Genomic DNA, 21,671 nt, shown 5'->3' on the forward strand with positions numbered 1-21,671 from the left:
TAATGAACTCGTTTTGGTGTGGTACGAAGAGCAATGGCAAACCTAATGTTCACTGGACTGACTGGACAAAGCTTTGTTTGAAGAAGGAGCAAGGGGAGCTCGGCTTCAGGGACCTTCGACAGTTCAATTTAGCTCTTTTGGGAAAACAAGGGTGGAACTTCATACACCGGCCTTATATATTGGTTAGTAAAATCTTCAAAGCGAAATATTTTCCAAATACTAAGTTTCTTGCTTCAAAATTGGGTAATAACCCCAGTTATATTTGGAAGAGCATATGGAGTTCGATTACAGTTCTCTCTAAGGGTATTAGGTGGAACATTTGGAACGGGAAGAACATTTTATTGTGGAAAGATTTGTGGTTAATCAAAGACACTGGTTTTATCGCTGCTAGAATCAGAGGGATACAAATATGAATACTAAGGTGGCCGAACTAATGATTGAAGGAGAGCGTCGCTGGGATTTTGATAAAATTGACGTGATGCTGTCGAGGGAAGATGCACATAGTATTTGTCATATGATTCTCCCATTTAGAAAGCGAGAAGACTGACTTATCTGGCATTCCTCGAAGAATGGTTGCTATAGCTCTAAATCTGGATATCAAGCAATTGAAAGGGGTGATCTTAACTACTCATGCCATGATGGGTGGAAGAGACTATGGCAGTCGTTCATTCTGCCAAAGATTCGATTTTTCCTATGGAAGCTATGTGTTTCATGTCTGCCAATGAGAAAATGGTTGTAAGCAAGACGGGTGCCAGTCATAAGTTTCTGTCCATTTTGTGAAGCCGATGATGAGGAGTCGTGGCATCTATTTATAGAATGTTCTTATGCGACTGAATGTTGGCACATCACGGGGCTAGGTAAACCAGTAGGAGTAAGTGCATATTTTGAGCTTTACTTCTTTGATTTATGTGTGTGATTGCCAGCGGAAATTATCAGCAGGATAACTGTGTTGATTCGAGCGATTTGGGGGCGGAGGACCAACCTCATTTGGAGCGGAAAGAAGCTGCCACCGGAACTATCAGTCCAGCAAAGTGCGTCTTTCTACGCTAGCTGGAAAATGGGGCAGGCGCAAACAACCACTAGAGTTTCTAGGAGTCAGAATGCTATTCTCAGTTGGCAAAAACCCAAGTTGGGTTTCTTTAAATGCTATTCTCGAAATGCCTCTCTTTTTGCAGATTTTGGTCATTTTGGGTGGGGACCGGTTCTATGCAAGGATGACGGTTCCTTTTACGCCGTCTGCAGCTCTTTAAAAGAAGGCTTACCAGATCATGTGATGGCTAAAGCTACGACGATAGTTTGGAATGGATAATCTTGTTACAATTATCATGTGTGATGTTAGATGGATACTAAAACTGTTGCTGATAAGCTATAGTCAAAGGAGCAGGATTTCACTGAGTTGGGTTGTTTGTTACAAAGTTGTAGGGAGTTAATTAATCACATTTCTGAGTGTGAAGTGATTTTTCGTCCACGATTAACGAATGATGTAGCTCATAGCTTAGCTAGAAATGGCCATTCCAATGCTAGTCTAGGTTTGTAGAAGTAATTGCTAAGGATATTTCTAGTCTAGGTTTGTAGAAGTAATTGCTAAGGATATTTCTAGTCTAGGTTTGTAGAAGTAATTGCGTCGTAACAACATTAGACAACACATTAATAGTATTATACTGAACCTATTTGGAATGGGGCAAAAAGGATTATGAAAATAGTCTCGTACATGTTTCCCTTAACTTAATAGGATCTTCAATGCATATCCTATTATCATCAGTAAGGCTAGAAATAATGATTTGGTTCCTCCTTGCCTTAACACGAGCAGAAAATTGCTTTGGTCCAATTTCTAGCTTTCAAAACAAACTTTTTGGCCACAGTAATACCCTTAATCTAGTTAACCTTAAATCCAGAAATTCTTTCAGAGAAAAAGAAAGCATCCAAATCCCTGAACACTTGAATGAAAGTGGTAAAGAAAAAACACAGCCATGAAATTAACATATTTATTGATACGTCAAAAGTCCATCCTCGCTTTCACTCTATTTAAGTATTGCTGAATCCCCCCTCAAAGGGTTTTTTCATATCTCTAATTCATACACCTGAACTTATATCTATATAATATAAGGAATTAAAAACGCCATAACATAATTTGTTCTACAACATCCATACAAAAAATACAAACAGTCAAAATACTAGACCCTTGCTTACTTTTGACCCTTTCAAGGACAACTTCGATAAATAGCCCCTGCAATCATTTTCATTTTTCTTTCGATTCCCCATCCCAGCAGCATGTTAATAAAATTCGACAAGGCAAATCAGGTAATATTAACAGCAACTGGCTTCCCTCGGCCCATAGCAAATCCTCTCGTCCCATCTGGCATGCGAGGCCCTGGAGGTTGCTTACTCATAGATGGCTGCTCACCAATAATTGGATTGTTTGAAGAGGGAGTCATCCCATGATTCCCACGGTTATTATGATGGTATTGACCACGTCCACGTCCCTTGCCCCGGCCCCTATTCCGACCTTTTCTCTGTGCAACCTCCTTGTCGCTGGTATGATCCTCTGCCTGCAAAACCAATGGTTTTAATCAAAGGCCTAAAATATGGGATGCTTTATAAGGTACAAACAAACGAAAGCATCTAGTCTTCTTGATTCGATGCAATCATTCTTACTTTTTGAAAGCAAAAAATAAAATAAAAAATGAAAGACTGTAGTATCAACCAACCATTGGGGAAATTAGACATAATTTCCTTTTCCACCCTTCTGTAAAACACAATAAAAAGGAAAAGATGCATATACACAGAATTTTAATGTCGATGTCAGAAAACATCTAGTCCAACATCTTTTGTTCACCATAATGCTGAATAAATTTTTTAGAATAGGGGCATGCCCACATCCAGAATAAACTGACAGCACTTACAGAATGCTCATGTGAATGATTGTCATATTGTTGGGAACAATCTTCATTCTGCTTTTCGTTTGGCTGTTGCTCAGATGTAGAAACTTCTTCTTCCTCAGAGTGCCCTTGCCCATCATGCCCCTTTTTTCCTCGTCCTTGAGTAGGCTTTGACTAAAAACAGAAGGGACAGAAACGTCAAGGGAATAAAAAACAGCTTCTAGTGCTGTCAATGAATTAAAGACCTTTTCTCATCCAAAAATTAAACATGCACATTCATATTTGGAAAAAATAAAGAAAAAGAAAATATGTTTCAGAAAGTAGATTTTGAAACAATATTGTACCACCAAATTACAGGACCAGATGACTCATATTTCAGGTCAAGTCCTCTTTTTTTTGTTTCCTTGAGCATTATTTTGAAGGCTGTCTGTTTCATCTTATGTTCCTACTCTACCATTTTTGGTAGTTTATATGCAGTGTATGTTCAATTTTTTAAAATGAAAAGCAACTCCGAAAAATGTAAAACCAAGATTTCTTAATCGGTTGAGGGCAGAAAGTGAATGGAATTGTATTCACAAATAGAGGAAGAGACAAGTACGACATAAACAAATAGATAATAGAGAAAAGGACGACGTAAAAAAATAGATAATAGAGAAAAGGACAACAAGAATTAGTGTAGGTACATACTGTGCGTTTTAGCATTAATCGAACCTTAAGACCACTCCTCCAATTTTCCTCATCATTAAGCTCTGCTACCTGCAATGCATAACACAAACTTATTTTCCCTACAAATTTGAGAGTTCTATTTAACTGTAAGATAAAAAAAAAAAATACATACTGACCGCCTTCTCAGCTATCTCAATTGATTCATATTCCACAAATGCATGCAACTGCCCAAGACACAGTTGAAATATTACATATGCATCAGAGAAATGCAATAAAATAATCAGCATGCAAGACTTCCAATGCATATGAGCTGCTAAAAGGGGAAATGATAACTTTTGCCAATTTGGTAGTGGAAATGAAAATTTACATAAATGAACAAAATTTCTAACACATTGTAAATTCCATATGCAGTTAAGTTACTTCAATTTCTGCCACTGAATCTGGAAATTTTTTGAACCCTAAGAACCCTAAATAACTAATGCAGAGGCTGCCCGATGCCTTCAAAAAAACAAACCAATATACAGACATCAGGGTTTTCCCCCTTTTCTCTTGAGGTAAGTCCAGCCAACTGTAGGTGAACTAGATTCAAAATCATATAACTTCCTGTTCAAGTTGCTTTAAACATGTTATTTTATCCTTTTACAATTCCCATGGGAAATAATCAAATTCTTCTTTTGCAACTTCCATGCGAAATAAGCAAACATGTCAACAAGGAAACAAAACAAGATGGTACAACCCAAAAAGAGAACGACAAACATGACAACAATTTTTTCTTTTAAAGTATGAGGACAATCACTAATATATGCTAAAAGTATTCATGGTATGACTTTGCCTATGTCTATTTGTGTGCCTAAACAGTAACAGGAATCTACCTTGTTACTAAAATGCATTCCATCCACTTTTGCAGATCTGGATGCTGAAGAGGCCCCACCACCAGAAGTTTGAGGCGGACATGTGCGAATTGTTTTAACACTGAAGGGATAAAAAAGCAGTATTAGAAGTCTAATTTTTAGTAACTTGACACAGAAAATCAATGAGAAATATTGATACCTCCCAACAGTAGAAAAAATCTTCATAAGATTTTGGTGGCAATGATCTTCGGGCAAGTTTTCAGCAACAACAATTCGAGTCTAAGTATCAAAAGGTAAGAACTGAAGTCAAGATATCATTGTAAGCAAAGAATAAGGACTAGATGGCATGATACCAGATATAGAAGAAATCTTTGATTTCATAAAATGCTAGGTGAAACTGCATGACTTAAAGAAGTAAGATTGCATTATCAAATAAAAGAAAGGGAAAAAAGAAGTGAAACCACAAAAGGAACTTACTTGCAACTCTTCCACATCAGATTCTGTTAAAGGGTGCTGCCGCCTTACTTTCTTTCCATCCTCACTAACTACCTATGTAGTCAAAAGTTGTGATGATCAATAAAGATACCAGAAAGTATTGACAAAACAATACTGGATACTGTTAAAAATTACTTAATGCAGCCAGATATTAAAATCTTACAAGTTTTGATGAGTTTCGCAGAATGGAAGCAAGCTGGAAATTACTGTGTATGGCTACTTTGATTTTCTTGAAGGAAGCAACAATAGATATTGGCACTGGATTTAAGAAAATATTGTATTCAGAGAACAAATAGCAGAATATGCTGGTAGATCTTATAGAGTAAGAAACAAACAATTTCCAAAATGAAAATTGCTGAGCAAATTGCCTGTGTAAACACACAACAACGCACAGAATATAGTTCATTAGATAAATAAAATACAAATAAAAGGTACACATAGCAGATCCATTAAAAATAACACAGCACTAAAAATAAAAAGGCATAGTATCAGTCATTAGCAAACATAATGATGAAAATGTTTATGTTTTTGACAGTATCTTTAGATGATTACACATTTCCACTTTGCATAATTTTTATTTTATGCAATGATATCATATGACCATCGTAAGGTAAAAATTTGTAGACAATCTACCAGATTTCAAGGTATGAAATAGGAATATAGCAGCTATATAAAACTAACAACTGGATTCTTTTCAGTTGCTCTGACCAATGGCAGCCAAAAAAAATGTTACTGAAAATTTTCAATTTTTTCAATCCTTTTCAAAAAGAGCAAATAAGCAAGGATTTTTTCAAAGGCTACAAGACAAACTGAGGTGAAAAAATAAAAATAAACCAAATGAAGCAGAGAATCTTACCATATCCTTCAGGATCCTTGTTGATAAACCTCATTAAATGATCAGTAGTAGCCAAATTCAAATCACTAAAATAATACTCCACCTGCAAACAGCAGTTCAAATGTCCCAAAAAAAAAAATTAACAACATAAAACTCTGAGCCATTCAAGGTACTCTTTAACTCTGAATGGATGCAACAAGAAGCATATTTTTCTAGCTCTATTTTAGTTAGTAATCTATAAAAGCATCAAATAAATCAACGATCATGCAGAATCACTAAGGTAGAGAACTAATTATACTGAGTATAGGCCCAAGAATCACTCTCTTCTCTTGCCCCTCCAACCACAAAGTGCAAGAGCAGTCCATCATATAATAACTTCCTTGAACATGTGTACATATAATGACAAACAACCCCCAGACTCAAGCACACAAAAGAAAAAACACAACAAATAAAGAGTAGAATAAAAAACCACGGTTTCTGCCTGCACTGTAACCAAGGTTATAACCTCAAATAAAAATTAAGCAAAAAGTAACTAAAAACTTAAAAGGAGAGTTGTATGAGCATTCAAAGAATTTTCAGCCCTAGGAGAATGAAGAATCTAATATTTCCTAATAGCCAGTACTAGTAGGATCTGGAACCAAAGTGCATGAGAATTTTCAAAAATTAAGTAGCATTTAACTTTAGCACATATAGCTTATGTATTTGACCCACAATTGGTGGATCTCTCATGTGATTGTACTTTAATAGGATTTCTTGGGAACAAGGAATCCATATAGCTGATTCAACTAGTTGGAATTAAGGCCTGGTTGTGGTTGTTTATGTTCTTTACTTCTCATTAAGTATCTTCTTCAAATCTAATTATTACTATTGTTCTAATCCCAATCAATCTACTAAGACCGACTTTTGTGCTTTAATTGCCCTATACTCCATCTTGTAAAATGGAATCAAAGAACAAAAGATTATAAATTACTGTAGGGTGGTCACTTTTTGTCACGTCCGTGTCTAAATTTCTAGAATTTATACTTTAATATTTCACGCCAGATGCCGATTGAGGTCGTTTAGGGTCGGGTGTGACACTTTTTCCTGATCCTAAACATGGTTGGTAGTTGCAGACATAGTTATTAAAGGCGCATGGTGCACTAAGGCGCAAGGGGTCCTGGAGCCTTGGCGCATGGCGCACGGCGATGGCGCGCGCCATAGCAAGACAAGGCGCACTTACAAAAATAAAAATTATAAAACTATAAAACTAACATAAAAATGCAATGAATACTAAATCATGAAAATATCTTAAGCATAAATAAAATGACTCTGTTTCTCACTCTTCAAATGACTCTGTCTCTTCCTCTTCAAAGAGTCTCTTCATCTTCTAGTTAGTTAAAACGTATAATCTCTCTCCTTTTTAATACTTTTTGTTAATAAAACACGTGTTCCATTCCAGATATATAAAAATAAATGCCAAAAATTCCAAAAAACAGCCCATAACTGCCTATAACTGCCAAGGCGCGTCTTGGTGCGCCTTTGGCAACTGCCTCTTGGCGCAAAATGGCGCACCAGGCGCGTGCCATGGCAGTTGCGCCTCGCCATGGGGCTGCCATGGCGCTAAGGCCTGCGCCTGGTGCGCCATAGGCGCGCCTTTAATAACTATGGTTGCAGACTTCAAGGTAGAAATAAATAAATAAATAAGGAAACCTACCAGCTAGGAACTAATGGACAATAAGCTCTAGCTAAATTCATGGCAGTAGCTAAATCCGGCGGTTTATTGAGTTCTACACCCAATCGAATGGAGCAGGACAGCCCAGCTGTAAAGAAGATGACATGTTGTTCGACGATGATGACAGATTGACTAGCGCACCAAGCATTCCTAGAACTTTCGCTGGTATTCCTCCACTGATCGTGTTTGTTTGAGGTTGACCAGCTCTCCCAGTGGATTGTTATGCGCCGGAAGCCCAAACTGAAGGTGAACAGAATTCCTTGAACCCAGTCCAAGTGATTGTTGGTCGCTCGGTTTGTAGTTGATTATACCATAGTTGCGCCTCTTCAAGAAGTTGGAAGGCTGCCAGACCAACCTTCTCTGTTTCAACAGGATGCTGGTTGGCAAAATCAGCTTTATTTCATTTTCAATTTCCCCTCATAACTTAAGATGCTAACTTCTACTTTTTCCTTTTAATTTAGAGTTCTTACTTAACCAGTATTTACTTAACTAATTAGAAATAATTTTGTAATTTAATTAGTATAGACAGGTTTATCGAAATCAGCTTGCGCATTGTATTGTTTTGTCCACGGGTTTTCATCAAACCTAATTATTTCCTTACCCCAACCTCATCCCTCTATTCTAGCCTAATTGTTGATCAAATTTCCTTAAATGTTCAGCAGATCACAAACTTAATAAAATTTATTTCTGATGAATAAATAGAGCTGAAAAATTCTGGGAAATAGTTTTGCATTAAATGCATGATATTAGCAATTACTTTACTCTTAATAACCATAATTCAGTTGAATTTTTAAATTTTTACATACCATTTGATTCTTAAACTACAGTGCACAAGGCCTCTCACAAATGGGCTTTAAGGAGGCCCAGTCCTGTCCAATTTTACACTTGTGATGCAAGAAGATTCTTCCATGGAGTGTCAATCAATTGTCCAATTATAAATAAAGGGAATCAAGGTATAATTTCGTGTCAAACAGCACATCATTAAAGAGGAGGTGCGACAGATTCTAATTCATGTACCGTAATAAACAGCACATGTATAAAAGGGAGACAGGATTTCTTCTACTGAATGCGCAGCAATGCAACAAGAAACAAGCAGGTATAACCTTATAATGCAGTTGACTTCTCCAAATTTCATTACCAGAAAGCGAACCAAAATGCGGTCAACAAACCTCATTCAACCACAAGGAGCACCCAGTTTGTCATCTTAGTATTTTCTAATCATGCACCACATTCAGAGAACGCAAAGGCCAATATTTACAAGTACTAATGATAACACATCCAAATAAAGATATAGCTGATATGATAAAATTTCCTACAGACTGGGAACAACAATTCGACAACTAAAAGAAGGCACAACGTGGCAAACATTCGAATCCAAAACTGATCTCAAAAACGGGGCGGTAGATTTAAAGTACTGGCCCTATTTGATACATCAAAATTTCACTTAATTGAATAAGTTCAGCACTTATTTCTTTGGCATAATACATCCCCAGCGCTCCAAGTTGTCCAAAAACTACAACCGACAATGTTACAACTAATCCCCTCAAATTGTTTATTTGGAACAAATAAACCCTCAAATGCCACATGGCAACACGTGATTGGAACTACAAAAAATTACAACTAACCCCTACTATCATGTGTTGCCAATCACGTGCTACCACGTGGCATTTGAGGGGTCATTTGTTCCAAATAAGCAAGTTGAGGGGTTAGTTGTAACTTTTTGAAGTTCAAGGGTCAGTTGTAGTTTTTGGAGAAGGGCTAGAGATGTATTAGGCCTATTTCTTTTAAGTCTGTTTGATAACTGCAATTCTTTAACTACTTAAATTATTCAACTAATATTTTTGTATCCATTACTCTCTTTTTTTTTAATCAAACAGTTACATCATTTGGCACTTTAATACCTTCAGTTTAATCAAACAGCACCAATGATGGATAAAAAAAAAAAAAAAATTTGTTTTCTTCATATAGTAAACATCCATATCAATTGAAATGGTAACCGACCATATCTTACTATGCACTACCCATTAGGCATAGTCTATCTATATACCTAACAATGCAGTAATCTCATTCTCTTGATATTCAAAAGTATAACGTTTGCTTAGATGCGTACACCAAATCACCCTCTTCAAACCTTGAAATTCCATTAAATATTTTCAATTGACAGATAGGATCAGGAAGGGGATAACCGAAACAAGCAATACTTCAAACAGAAAAAGAACCTATAATATAGCTCAACAAAATCCAAATTAACTCAATTAATCAAGCAATCACTCTCTACATCAGCTAGAACTAACTTGCACAGTGCATATAGTATGATCAATTGCACAGCAACATAAAAGGGAAAGAACACTCACTTGATTCAAAAGTTTCTGCATGGCCTCATCAGATAACCCATTCTTATCACTTTTAGACGCATGATCTGATGGTGCTACATCCTTTTTAGCAGGAGCATCTAGTTCTTCCTCCAACTGCCCTTGCTTAGACCCAGTACCGTAGTGATTCTGATGTTGCTGATTTCCATGATACTGGACTGGCACATAGTGACTATTTTGCCCCTGGTGATGATTGTTATGGTTTCGAACTGGAACATACTGCTGATTATGATGGTGATGCTGATGATGATTGTGGTGATGAGCATGATGAGGATGATGATTCTGCACAGGTATCACATGAGAAACAGGAACAGGACTATGAATCGGAACATGAAACGGCGAGTGAGGAGGTTGAGGATAGATATGCATCAAAGCAGGAGGAGAGGGAGGAGGAACGACAGTAAGACGAGGAGGCGGAGGAGGAGGCGGTGGTTGTTGTGGTCGAGCAGGAACAAACGCAGGAGCCTGAGCGTTAAGTTTACTGAAGGATGCATTCCTGGAAAGAGATGGATCTGAAGAAGAAGAAGAAGAAGAGTGAGAGTGATCTAGGGTTTGGGATGAAGATTCAGCATCTTCTCGTTCTTGTGCCATTGTAATCAAATTAAAAAACAGATAACAAATCTTAGATACGAGGGTTTAAGATAAATGAGTTAAAATATACAAGGGATTGAGATTTAGGGGTTTCTGCTGCAAGTTCCTCAGGCAAAGGGGGAGAAAGCTCAAGGGCCCTGGTCAGGGCGAGGAGACAAATGGAGAGGATTTCTCGGTTTCAGAAGGCGATCATAGCTTACTATTTATACTCTCTTTTTTTCGCTATTATTGTAATAATTAAGAAAAATTTATAATTATTATTGGTGGAGGTGGTTGGGGTCCACGTGAGTGAAGTGGGGGCGTGGGACCCCGACTCTACTGTTCTTTTGTTTGTTTCTTTCGATCTTTTGATACGAAAAACAACAAAAATTGTACGTTTTCGAAATTTTGCAAAACTTGTAAAAAACTTAAAATGTAAATTATACATTATTTTGATTTAATTTATGGAGTAAATAATTATAATTTCGGTGAATTCGCCCATAAATTACTTGTTACCGTTCCTATAAAAACTATTTTATTCTTGTCATTTATTTTTACCAAAACTTCTAATTCACTCTCTAATCTCTTCCAAAATCACATTTCGAAACGAGAATCATGTCAGGAAATCACGACAAAAGAAAATGACATTTTTTTTTACAAAAATTCATTCCAAAACACGAGTTCCGCCTACTAGATAGACGAAACCATACTATAGATATTGCGGACGTCCCAAAGGACGACAAGAAGAGTGTAGCAGCTCAATACCTTGCTAATGACTATAACCAAATGCACCTAGAAGTGAAACAAAGTATTGAAAAGCGGAATAACAAGTTAATGCGAAGGTGGATGAGCATCAGAGGGACCTCCAATTCGAAATCGGGAACGAAATAATGGTGTACTTAAACAAGGAGAGACTCGCTAGTACTCCAAGTAGCAAGCTAAAACCATGAAAATATGGTCCCTACAAGGTAACTAATAAGGTCAATGCAAACGCATATCACATAACCCTCCCTAATTGGTTCGGTAAGATGTTGATTTCATTCAACATGTGTGATCTAAGCTCATAGAAGCCAGATGGGTCTCTTGAGTTTACCAAGGGCGAGTCGGAGTCCAACTCCTTTGAAGAATGGGAGAATAATGCGGGCATCTCTAGTGGAAGACAAAAGCAAGTTGTAGGAGTGTCTCACACGGTGTCTGCAATTAACCACACGACGTGTGAGGCAAGAACCCACACAAGGTGTCATGGGGACACATGATATGTGGAATGGTGGCTGAAGCTCCTGAAATTTTGAGTGAAATTCACACGGTTTGTGGCCTTTACTCACACGATGTGTGATCTGATGAAGAGGTGCATTAAGGGAGGCATCATCGTACAAGGAAGCGACTGGAGAAATTAGGCACATGGTGTGTCAACATTCCACACGTCGTGTGATGTGACTTAGCCAGTAAGGAGACCAAAGCTGTCATGCTCCTACTTGCTCTTATTTACAATTTTACCACCATAAATATTATTGTCACTCTACCATTTAACCACTTCGCCCCCACTTTACCCCAATTTCTTTCTTACTGAGTTGTAACCCTACTTAGAATATTATAGCCTTTTGTATTTAAATTCGGAGGTATTTAAACCCCAACCTTTTGTAAGGATAATCATATTTTTCAATCAAAATACAGAAACTCTCTTGAAGAGCAAGATTTTAATATTCTATATGGGATTCACTCATTCTAGTTAAGCTAGAGAAAAAATTCTTTATTAGTTTACAAATAAAACTAACTCGTTCGTGATTAATCTGTATCATTAAAGTCCTAATTGATTTTGAAGTTTTCACTAAAATATATAAATACATAATACATTAAAGTGAAAGAATATTTTAATTTATCTTTTGTACAAAAATGAATTTCAAAGAGTTAAATATTTTGGGGGAAAAGGTAGAAAGATAATTCTTTAGTATCAATCATTTACTCCATTTCATTCCATGAAGTGATTATATGATTTTATTCTTATTTTCAATGAATGATAAAAATAAAATAAAATCAGCAAAGGGGTGATGAATTTGGAGTAACATGGAGGTGTGTTGATAAATGTGGAGTGGGGTCCTCGGAATCCTCGGATCATCCATTTTTGTCAATGCTGATAATAGCTATAGTAATGGGGCCTCAACTCAAGCCTCTCACAAGAAGAAGAAGATAAATACAGTAAAATCTCCATAGATTAATAATGTTGGGACCATAGAATTTTATTAATTTAGAGAGTTATTAATTAATCGATAAATTAATAATTATTAATTTATAGAGTGATTTTAAATTTTTTTAAAAATAAATTTTAAATTACTAATTTAAATAAAGTTTTTGTCTAAAATCAATGAACAAATAAAATTAAATGTGCATCATATAAGTTAATTGAACTTTGAAGTTCATTGTATTTATGTTAAAAATATTCAATGTATCATAGTTAATGAATTACTATATAAATTTATAGGGAGTGTTGTTTCAAACCATACCAAAAATAGGCTTCTCATGAATTTGTCACAACGAATTTAGAGGAAGCAACTACAGAAGAGATTTATGAACTTGAGGGAATGATTATTCAGCTTGGTTACCGTCATCCAATGGATGTCAATCAAATATTGGATTATCCAAGTGAAATTAATGAATGCTCACAAGTCCAAAGTTTAGAAGAAATTGTGTCGAGCATTATGCAAAATTCAATTAAGGATGAAGCTGATGATGATTCGGTACCTTTGAAACCAGTCACAAGAAAGGAAGCAATTATAGCATCATCCACTCTTTATAATTTTTTATTACAATTTGACAATGATACCCCGGAACTTTTGAATGCACTAAGAATGCTTAAAGATGAAATTCAACTAGATTTAAATTTCAAGAAAAAACAAAATACTATAGATTCATATTTTACTAAATTATCATAAGTATATATATCTATATATATTTCTCATATGTATTTGAGAAATTATTAATTTATAGAGGTAAAATACAATGTATTTATCAAGGGTCGTTCCAGAAAATTATTATCTTATTAATTTATTAAAATTGATCATTTTTTGAATTGGCCCAAGTCGGGACCAGAAGAAATTATTATTTTAAAGAATTTATTAATTTATCGAGTATTAATTTATAGAGGTTTTACTGTATAACCTTATTTGTTGTACTTTTTACTCCTAAACTTCTAAACTACATATGATTATATGTACAGGATTAATAAATAATCTTATTTGTTGTATTTTTTTTATTGATGGGATTTCTTCGTCAGCAGAAGATTAATAGAAGAAATCTAAAATATTCATATTAAAACAGCTGATTTGTGGAAAATGCATGATCTTAACATATCGTATGACCTTGATGGTAATATATATATGTGGATAAAGAACATGTCAAGAAAGATAAAAATGAAGAGAATTGTCAATTTTTCCTTTTTTTTTTTTTTTTTTTGCAAGAAAGACAAAATTCATTAAGAAAGAATAGGCAAACAAAACATGATAAGAAAATATTATGGACAATCCTACTTACTGCGAACATACCTAAAACTAACACTCCGAGTAAGGCAATGAGTTATGGAGTTCATTGAACGCTTAACAAAGAAGATTGAACAGCTGTTCAAATCTCATGCTAAGAAATACCATTGCTAATAAAACCTAAAAGATAAGAAACATGAAAAGCAAGCTGTAAAATAGCTAGAACTCTCGTACGGAAATCCGATGGAATAGTAACCTTGCTTCAGTTTACTGTTTTTATCCAAGAAATTGCCTCATGAATCATAATAGCTTCGGCCATCTTAGGCTCATAGAAACCCAACACTGCATGAGAAGCATAAATGTACTGCCCCAAATGATCCCGAGTAATGAAGGCAAAAGAGCTATATCCTGCCTCTTGGAAGGAATCAACATTAATACTACAAGTTAAAAACCTTCCAGCGGACATTCCCATTTCGACAGATCAAAAATTGCAATTGAGGTAGGTTTTATTGATTAGTAATTGAGTCGCACGCTATTCCGCTAGCTCGCTTATTGCCATGCGAAATATAATCTCCGGTTGAAGATATTTATTCTCCCACACTTTCTCATTCATGTGCTTTCACAATATTAAGACAATAAAAGCAATTTCTGCCACACTTTCTTATTTGGAAGGTATGACGGAGCCATCAAATAACACAACCCGACATGTTCAAACTGAGGTAAAATTGAAGTTGTTTAAAAACATTAGGGATAAAATTTTACCAATTCCTAAATAAAACTGCATTTCCCAGTAAACAATAGGAGTAAATTTGTGCCTTATCCCATATACACATGTACCTATTCTTAATATGAAATACATGAATCGCAAACTTGTAATGTCTGATTCACCTGAATCTCAATAGTGAATGTGCTTCTATCAACTTTACAATCCATCCCTCATTTTCTGTTTCATTCTTTCCATCTCTCTTCTCTGTCTGCGTTTGCGTGTGTTCATTCACACAGTGCTATTGTCATCATCTAGATGCTCTGAGAGAATTTCTCTTATGTACTCTAGTTGCTCAAAACCTCCTTGAACTTCCTCCCACTACAACACAATTTTCAAAACAAAAAGAAACAGAACATCATCTTATCATTTACTTTGCAGAACATTTTTTCAAGAGCAGGCCATATTATTATATGCACTGCACAAGAAACAAAAAGAAATGGATGCACTGACAATATGAAGTTGTATATTAATGAACATGTAAAAGACACAACTCCAACCCAATGTGGTTTGGAGCAATGAGAATTTTTTATGTACTCTAGATGCTTCAAGCTCAGGATCAACAGTTCATAATGGAATTGATGAAGCTTGGTGGGGTGAAAATGGAATACAAGAATGAACAAAAATTCAATTTCATCCACACTCCATAATGCTAGAATACTATGAACTTTACAAAACTCTCTTGTGTGTATATGAACTTGTACATGCTTTACGAATCGGCAGAAGGGTGGAAAAAGATGCAGCAGCATGAGAAGGATGACAATCAGGATCAGGACAGAGATTTGAAATTCATAACTTGGGTATGTGAACATTTTATGAGATTACCTATTGAACAAAACATGCGTGCTGCTGCATACATTCAAAATCTTAGCCAGTCCGCCACTGATTTAAGTTTTCAACTAGAGACAAATGTATTTAAGTTTCACAAAGAAACAAACATGAAAATGAAAGATCAGCAACATGAAACAGTTCATCTCAGCAGTCCAACTCACTGATCAAAATAAATATAGATTGACGTGCAGGTTAAAACACGAATGTGAGATATAAGGGAACTCACATCTTGATGAGACAGTGACACCACTTTCCAACCAACAGCAGAAATGTAACGGCGCTTTACCATGGTGTGCCCCAAGGGTACTCCTACAAGTTAATAAAACAGAAAAGAGAGAAATATTATATTGAAAGGTACGAATAAGTTAGTTACTAAGCATAATTGATCAGAAAAACAGGATATGATATCATATAAACAACAGTGGCACGAACCAGTATTTCTTGAGAAATGAGTTGGTCCATCAATCTCCAAAGCAATCTTCTTATCAACTACAACAGCATCCAGAGTGTAACCATCCACTACATATTCTTTGACCCAATCAAGGCCAGTGCTGATCAAAAGACGACCAACTTCCTTCTGGAAAGATGAAGTCATTTTCTGATTAAACCTTTTAGTTTTCCCAGCACGGGCAAGTTTTTCCTCTAGATCAGCTCCGAGAGCCAGCTGAAGCTGCGGGTACTCAACTTTCAGACATTGATTTACAAGATGAGCCTGAGAGGCAAACATGATATCCTCTCTATACTGCTCTGAAATCCTCTGCTCTTCAAAATGGCTCAGGGTTCTCCAAACATTGGAAAAGAAAGATCGGTGTAGTTGTCCAAGAACAGCATATGACCAAGCTATATTACCAAGCTGATCCCGATTAAACCTAAGTACTGGAAGTTCAGAAACTCCATCTGCATCAAGATCTCCATTCTCATCCATGCTGTCCTCTTCATTATACTTAACTACTTCTGCCTTTAAGCAACATTCAAACAAGTTTGCATCCTTGAAAACGTTGTCCAAAGACTCGAGCAAAGAGTCAGCTGGCTCATATAGAGAAGCAAAAGCCCACAATACCTGAGCAAGCTCCTGCTCTCGGAAGGTGTGAATTATATCTGATGCCCTTTTTGATAAGGCTGAAAAGAGCTCAGGGGCAGAATGCTGCATCGAAGCAAAAGAACCAGCGATATTAGCAACATTCTGAGAATTGAACTCGCCAACCTTGGTCAAGGCCACCTCTGCAACTCTATCCATTTCTGACAAGTACAGAAGCTCCCCACCTATTTTAGACAATGCCCATGAAATATTTGAGATACCTTGAGCTGAGCACTCCGGCAATGCTGTCATTGCAATACCTACTAACATGGACATCTCTTTTTGTCGAGCAAATGCCAATCTACGAGTTCTCATCATCGAAACCTTCTCCATGTTCTTTGCAATCCGATGAAGTGCAGTTGCAATATTCAATGGAGAAAGTGGTGAAGGGCTCAGCCCTTTTCCAACAGCCATAATCATCTCTGCAGTAACCTCCAAAACTTCTTCTGCAGTCTGTGCTTCCACGACTTCTCTGTTCAAATTAACCTCTTTCTTACGGTCAGAAGGTCCTGAGAATTGTGAAAGCTTCTGAACAAACTCTTCCATGGCCTTTTCTCTCTTTTCTTCAAACATGCCATCTGCCATCAAACTCACAGTCCTTTTAAGGCCAATAGAATCATCACCAGGCAAGTCTGAAATATCTTCATACTCAATATCATCCTCCGAATCTAAAACAGAATCATCTTCTAAGTCTTTATTTTTCTTATTAGTTCCACTGTTGCTCACCAATTTTTTCTTGTTCTTTTTCTTTTTCTTCTTGTTTACATTAATAAAATCTTCCATCTTCTGACTCAATCCCCTTGCCTCGATTGACTGAAGAGCAACCTTCCTTGCCCTCAAACACCAATCCATCCCATCAGTTTCTTTAAGAATTCTCGATTTTGGTTGTTTTTTCTTCTTCTTGGGTGCTTGAAATCCCAAGGGGTCAAGTTCTCCAAGAAATTCCAATTCCCAATCATTTACTTCCTTATCATCATCACTACCAACAGAACTTTTAGTACTAATAACATCATCTCTACCCAAATTTACACAGTTTACAGGTCGAAAACCTAGGGTGGGATTTCCATGAAGAAACCCAGTTCTTAATTGCAATAATGGAAGATTTTGAGGTGTCTTTGGATTGAAAGTTAAGGGTCTTAAGCAACTTTGGTGAGGGAAAGAGTTAATTATCCCTTCCATTATATTCTAGCACTTCTCCGTGCTCTATGTTTGATTGAATTAAAACAAATCCTGAAGAGCAAAGAAGTTGTTCATAAGAGTTGAATTCTATCAATGGGAATGTCTAGGAAAACAGAAACCATTAGATAAAGCCAGTATTTGAGCAGAAACGCACCTTTCAAATGTCTAATATGGAAGTGTAGAACACAGTGAATGAAAGCAAAAGTGAAGGAGAGGTTGTCTCTCTGTAAACTGGATAAGAGAGAGGGAGATTTTACACGGAGATGGCTTAAGCCGATGTCGTTTTAACCTTTAATACATCTATGTTTTTTTTTATTATTCTTTTTTGTTTTTGGAAATAATTAAATAAACTACCCGCCCTTTCCGTTAAGCTGCTGGGATTTCTTTTGCTCCCTGACATAAAATTTAGGGGAACATGTCTTGAGACTCTTAATCTCATTTATTTATTTATTTATATTTTATTTTTAAGAGATCTCATTTATTTTTATTGATTGATACATTCCACCCCTGATCAATAATTAGAGCATCTCCAGTAAAATTGTTATAAAAATTGTCTAAAATTAACACATATATTAGAATATAATATTTTATTTTTTAATTCGTCCATATCATTTTCCAATTTTATTTGATTTTTGTGTTTTATTTTATGTTGCTCGTATTATACAACATCACCATTTTCTTTGCAAATTCTTAGTTTTTTTGGTCTACACTCTTTCAATAATTCTTCAAAAACTTATCATATTGTAACTAGAGATGACAACGTATAGAGCACTCATGGGTAGTGTCAATCTCAAACCCTTATCATTTATTTTTTTAATTACCTGCCGAATTCGTCTCATTACCCTAACGGGTATACTTTTTTTGTATCCCATACCCGTTCCATTTAATTCACGGGTACCTTGGAGTAATCTCATACCCGTCACGGGTAATGGTTTTGATTTCATACGCGTCTCATACCCTTTTATATAAGGTACGAGTTGTCCTATTAGGGTCGAATAATGTCGGGTACCCGCAGGTAGAATACTCGTTGTCATCCCTAGTTGTAACTACAAATATCAAAGCTACTGCTCTCCTTATAGAAGTTATAATTAAGAGTAAGAGTAAAAGAGTAATTTTATATATAACTTTACCTTATTTTACCCTTAAACCAAATACGATTACATAATTAAACCATCACTTATCTTACCTTTTATCCAAACAAAACAAGTTATTTTATATACTTCACTTGCTTTAAGGCCCTATTTTTTTTTTTTTTTTACTTAAATTCAGCATAAGTAAGTTAAGTTAAATTCAGTTCAGTTCAGCAACATTCAGTTCAGTTCAGTTAATTTAATTTTAATAATTATCATTATTTATTATAATTATAATTATTTATATATAATTTATAATTAATATTATTTATATACAATTCATCATTATTTATTATGATTATAACTATTTATATATAATTTATTATTATTTATTATAATTTATAATTTATAATTTAGTATTATTTATATTCATCATTGTTTATAGGTAAAGGCTATGGTTACTTTGTTTTTAACAAAATAACCCTTACTTTGTGTCTTTTCATCATTGGATGAATTCTACACTCCATCATCCAATGGTGAAAAAACAAAGTAATGTATTATTTACTTATTATAATTTATATATAATTTATAATTTATTATTATTTATATATAATCCATCATTATTTTTTTTTGAAATCAAAAGAAACTTTATTATTCAATATCAGCACTTAAGTCATTACAAATGAACTGGGGGGATTATGTTTCCATATCCCATTATCAGACACAGAACCAGACGCTCTTGCAAGTATATGAGCAATCTTATTCGCTGACCTCCTAATGAAAGAAACAGATAAAATATTTAGCTCACTAATCAAAGCTTTACAATCATCAACAATAATGCCAAAAGGGGAAACTAGCTCTGTAGTTTCAGAAATTGCAAGAACCAAGAGCTGAGAATCCATTTTCAGATGAACATTCAGAAAACCTTCCTTCTTCAACCAACTAAGAGCTTCACGACAACTCATTCCTTCAGCCAATAGCGGATCCTGACAGTTATTGATCACACCATTGAGAAACACAAACTCGGGCTTTGTTTTGGACACTAGGTCCTTCAGCATTCGAACTGTTCGAGGATTGCCCGCCCCTCGACAGTTCCAACTTAAAGTACTCATAGCCCCGGGCGGGCCTGAACACCAGGACCCGCCTCTTGATTACTGTTATCCTGTATAAATACTCTATTACTACATGCTGGCCTCAACTGTACATGAGAGTCCTCATGCATATCACTTTCCATGTCTTTTGGATCATCTTGTCGCCTTCTTTTGGACTCTGAAACTGTAATTTCCTCTGGACTTGTACCTAGGCCTGGGATCCCAGGGCTAGTTTTTTGGAGTGAAGTTGCTCTACCCCTACCAAATTTTGTGTTTAGACTTGTGCTAGTCGACCCCTGCATTGTAGGCGTACACGAGAGCAAATACTTTGATTGAGTTTGTTGAGCTGCACACCAGGTTAGGGCACGTAGAGAGGTAGAATAAGCTCTTTCTGCTTTGTCTGGATCCGGGATATCAAGCAGTTGTTCGCAAAACTTATCAGCATGGCCTATACAGCTACAGAAAAAACAAAAGGTTGGTAACCTTTCATAACGAAATAGCACCCAAAAGAAATCTCCACCAGCTTTGCAAATTTTCAACTTTCTTTTTAGTGGCTGAAGCACATTAATGGACACTCTGATGCGCATATATGTTCTTCCTACCCCCGTAAAGTTATTCGGATCAGATTCCACATAGCTTCCTAGAAAATTTCCAATATGACTTGCAACTTTTTCAGACATAAAGCCAATAGGAATATCATGTACTTGTATCCAAAAATCCGTACTGTTTAATTCAATTGATTTTGGATCCTGTTCCAGTATAAAAGGAGCTAGTAACAGAAGATGTTGTTCAAACGTCCATGGTCCCCCCTTTAATACTCTGTCTCTTTCCACTGGATGAAAAAATTCAAACTGAAACAAATTCGGACCAAGTTCCATCACACAGATTCCCCTTGAAGGACTCCATAAATCAGCCAGCACATTCTTCATAAACTGAACTTTTATTGAACGATTTGTGACAAAGGAGCCAATCAAACTCCAAAAGGAAGGATGTTGTGGTGGCGCAATTTCATCATTCTGAAGGGTCAGGCTGATAGCAACTTCATCCTCCAATGTAATATCATGAATGGCGTCTGATAACCCGTCCATTCTACCAGAAAAATGGTTACAACCTGGTTATGGGAAAAATAAACAAAGGGCGCGGCAATTGTTTAGGTTATTTATATATAATTTATAATTTAGTATTATTTATATATAATTCATCTTTATTTATTATTTATTATAATTATAATTATTTATATATAATTTATTATAATATATATATATAATTTAGTATTATTTATATATAAATTCATCATTGTTTATTATAATTATAATTACTTTTATATAATTTACAATTTATTATATATAATTTTTATTATATTTTTTATATATAATTTATAATTTATAATTATTTATATATAAAATATATCATTATATGTATAATTTATTATAATAATAATTATTTTGTGCAATTCAGTTCAGTTCAGTAGCATTCAGTTCAGTTAATTTAATTTAAGTAGAAAAGAACAGAGCCTAAGTGGATCCTCTTTGTTTAGACAAGATACTCTGTTCGCGTTTCTAAAAGCTATATTTCTTCCTGATTAGAATATCGTAGTCCTACTATAATGAGGGGTATTGGACAAGCAGAATTATCTCCTAAAACACGTCCTGCCACTTTGAGGATCCTTTCTTAAAGAAATTAGGGCGAGTTTGTTCCTATTTAGAATAGTGGCCAAAGATGTGTGGCAGCCTTTGGTTCCTATCAATGGAAGAGCCGAGTTTTTTTAATTCGGATATGGGGGCTGGTTTTGGGGTAATTTTCTAAG

General features: G+C 35.5%; 2 protein-coding genes across 2 annotated transcripts; both read right to left on the reverse strand.

Moving 5' to 3' along the window:
* Positions 1-1,971: 1,971 nt before the first annotated feature.
* Positions 1,972-10,574, reverse strand: LOC136218052 (la-related protein 6B). Its single transcript, XM_066004786.1, has 10 exons — positions 9,792-10,574; positions 5,748-5,829; positions 5,055-5,149; positions 4,874-4,945; positions 4,596-4,675; positions 4,418-4,517; positions 3,722-3,769; positions 3,567-3,635; positions 2,904-3,053; positions 1,972-2,549 (listed from the first exon to the last, which is right to left on the reverse strand). The coding sequence occupies exons 1-10, from the start codon at positions 10,398-10,400 to the stop codon at positions 2,298-2,300; spliced, it is 1,557 nt and encodes a 518-aa protein (XP_065860858.1). The 5' UTR covers positions 10,401-10,574; the 3' UTR covers positions 1,972-2,297.
* A 4,034-nt stretch (positions 10,575-14,608) lies between these two features.
* Positions 14,609-17,983, reverse strand: LOC136218053 (RAP domain-containing protein, chloroplastic). The gene is made up of 4 exons (XM_066004787.1): positions 17,858-17,983; positions 15,879-17,754; positions 15,673-15,755; positions 14,609-14,936 (listed from the first exon to the last, which is right to left on the reverse strand). The coding sequence occupies exons 2-4, from the start codon at positions 17,701-17,703 to the stop codon at positions 14,847-14,849; spliced, it is 1,998 nt and encodes a 665-aa protein (XP_065860859.1). The 5' UTR covers positions 17,704-17,754; positions 17,858-17,983; the 3' UTR covers positions 14,609-14,846.
* Between the last annotated feature and the right edge of the window lie 3,688 nt (positions 17,984-21,671).

This window comes from Euphorbia lathyris, chromosome 2 (assembly GCF_963576675.1).
Source record: "Euphorbia lathyris chromosome 2, ddEupLath1.1, whole genome shotgun sequence".
Taxonomy (NCBI): domain Eukaryota; kingdom Viridiplantae; phylum Streptophyta; class Magnoliopsida; order Malpighiales; family Euphorbiaceae; genus Euphorbia; species Euphorbia lathyris.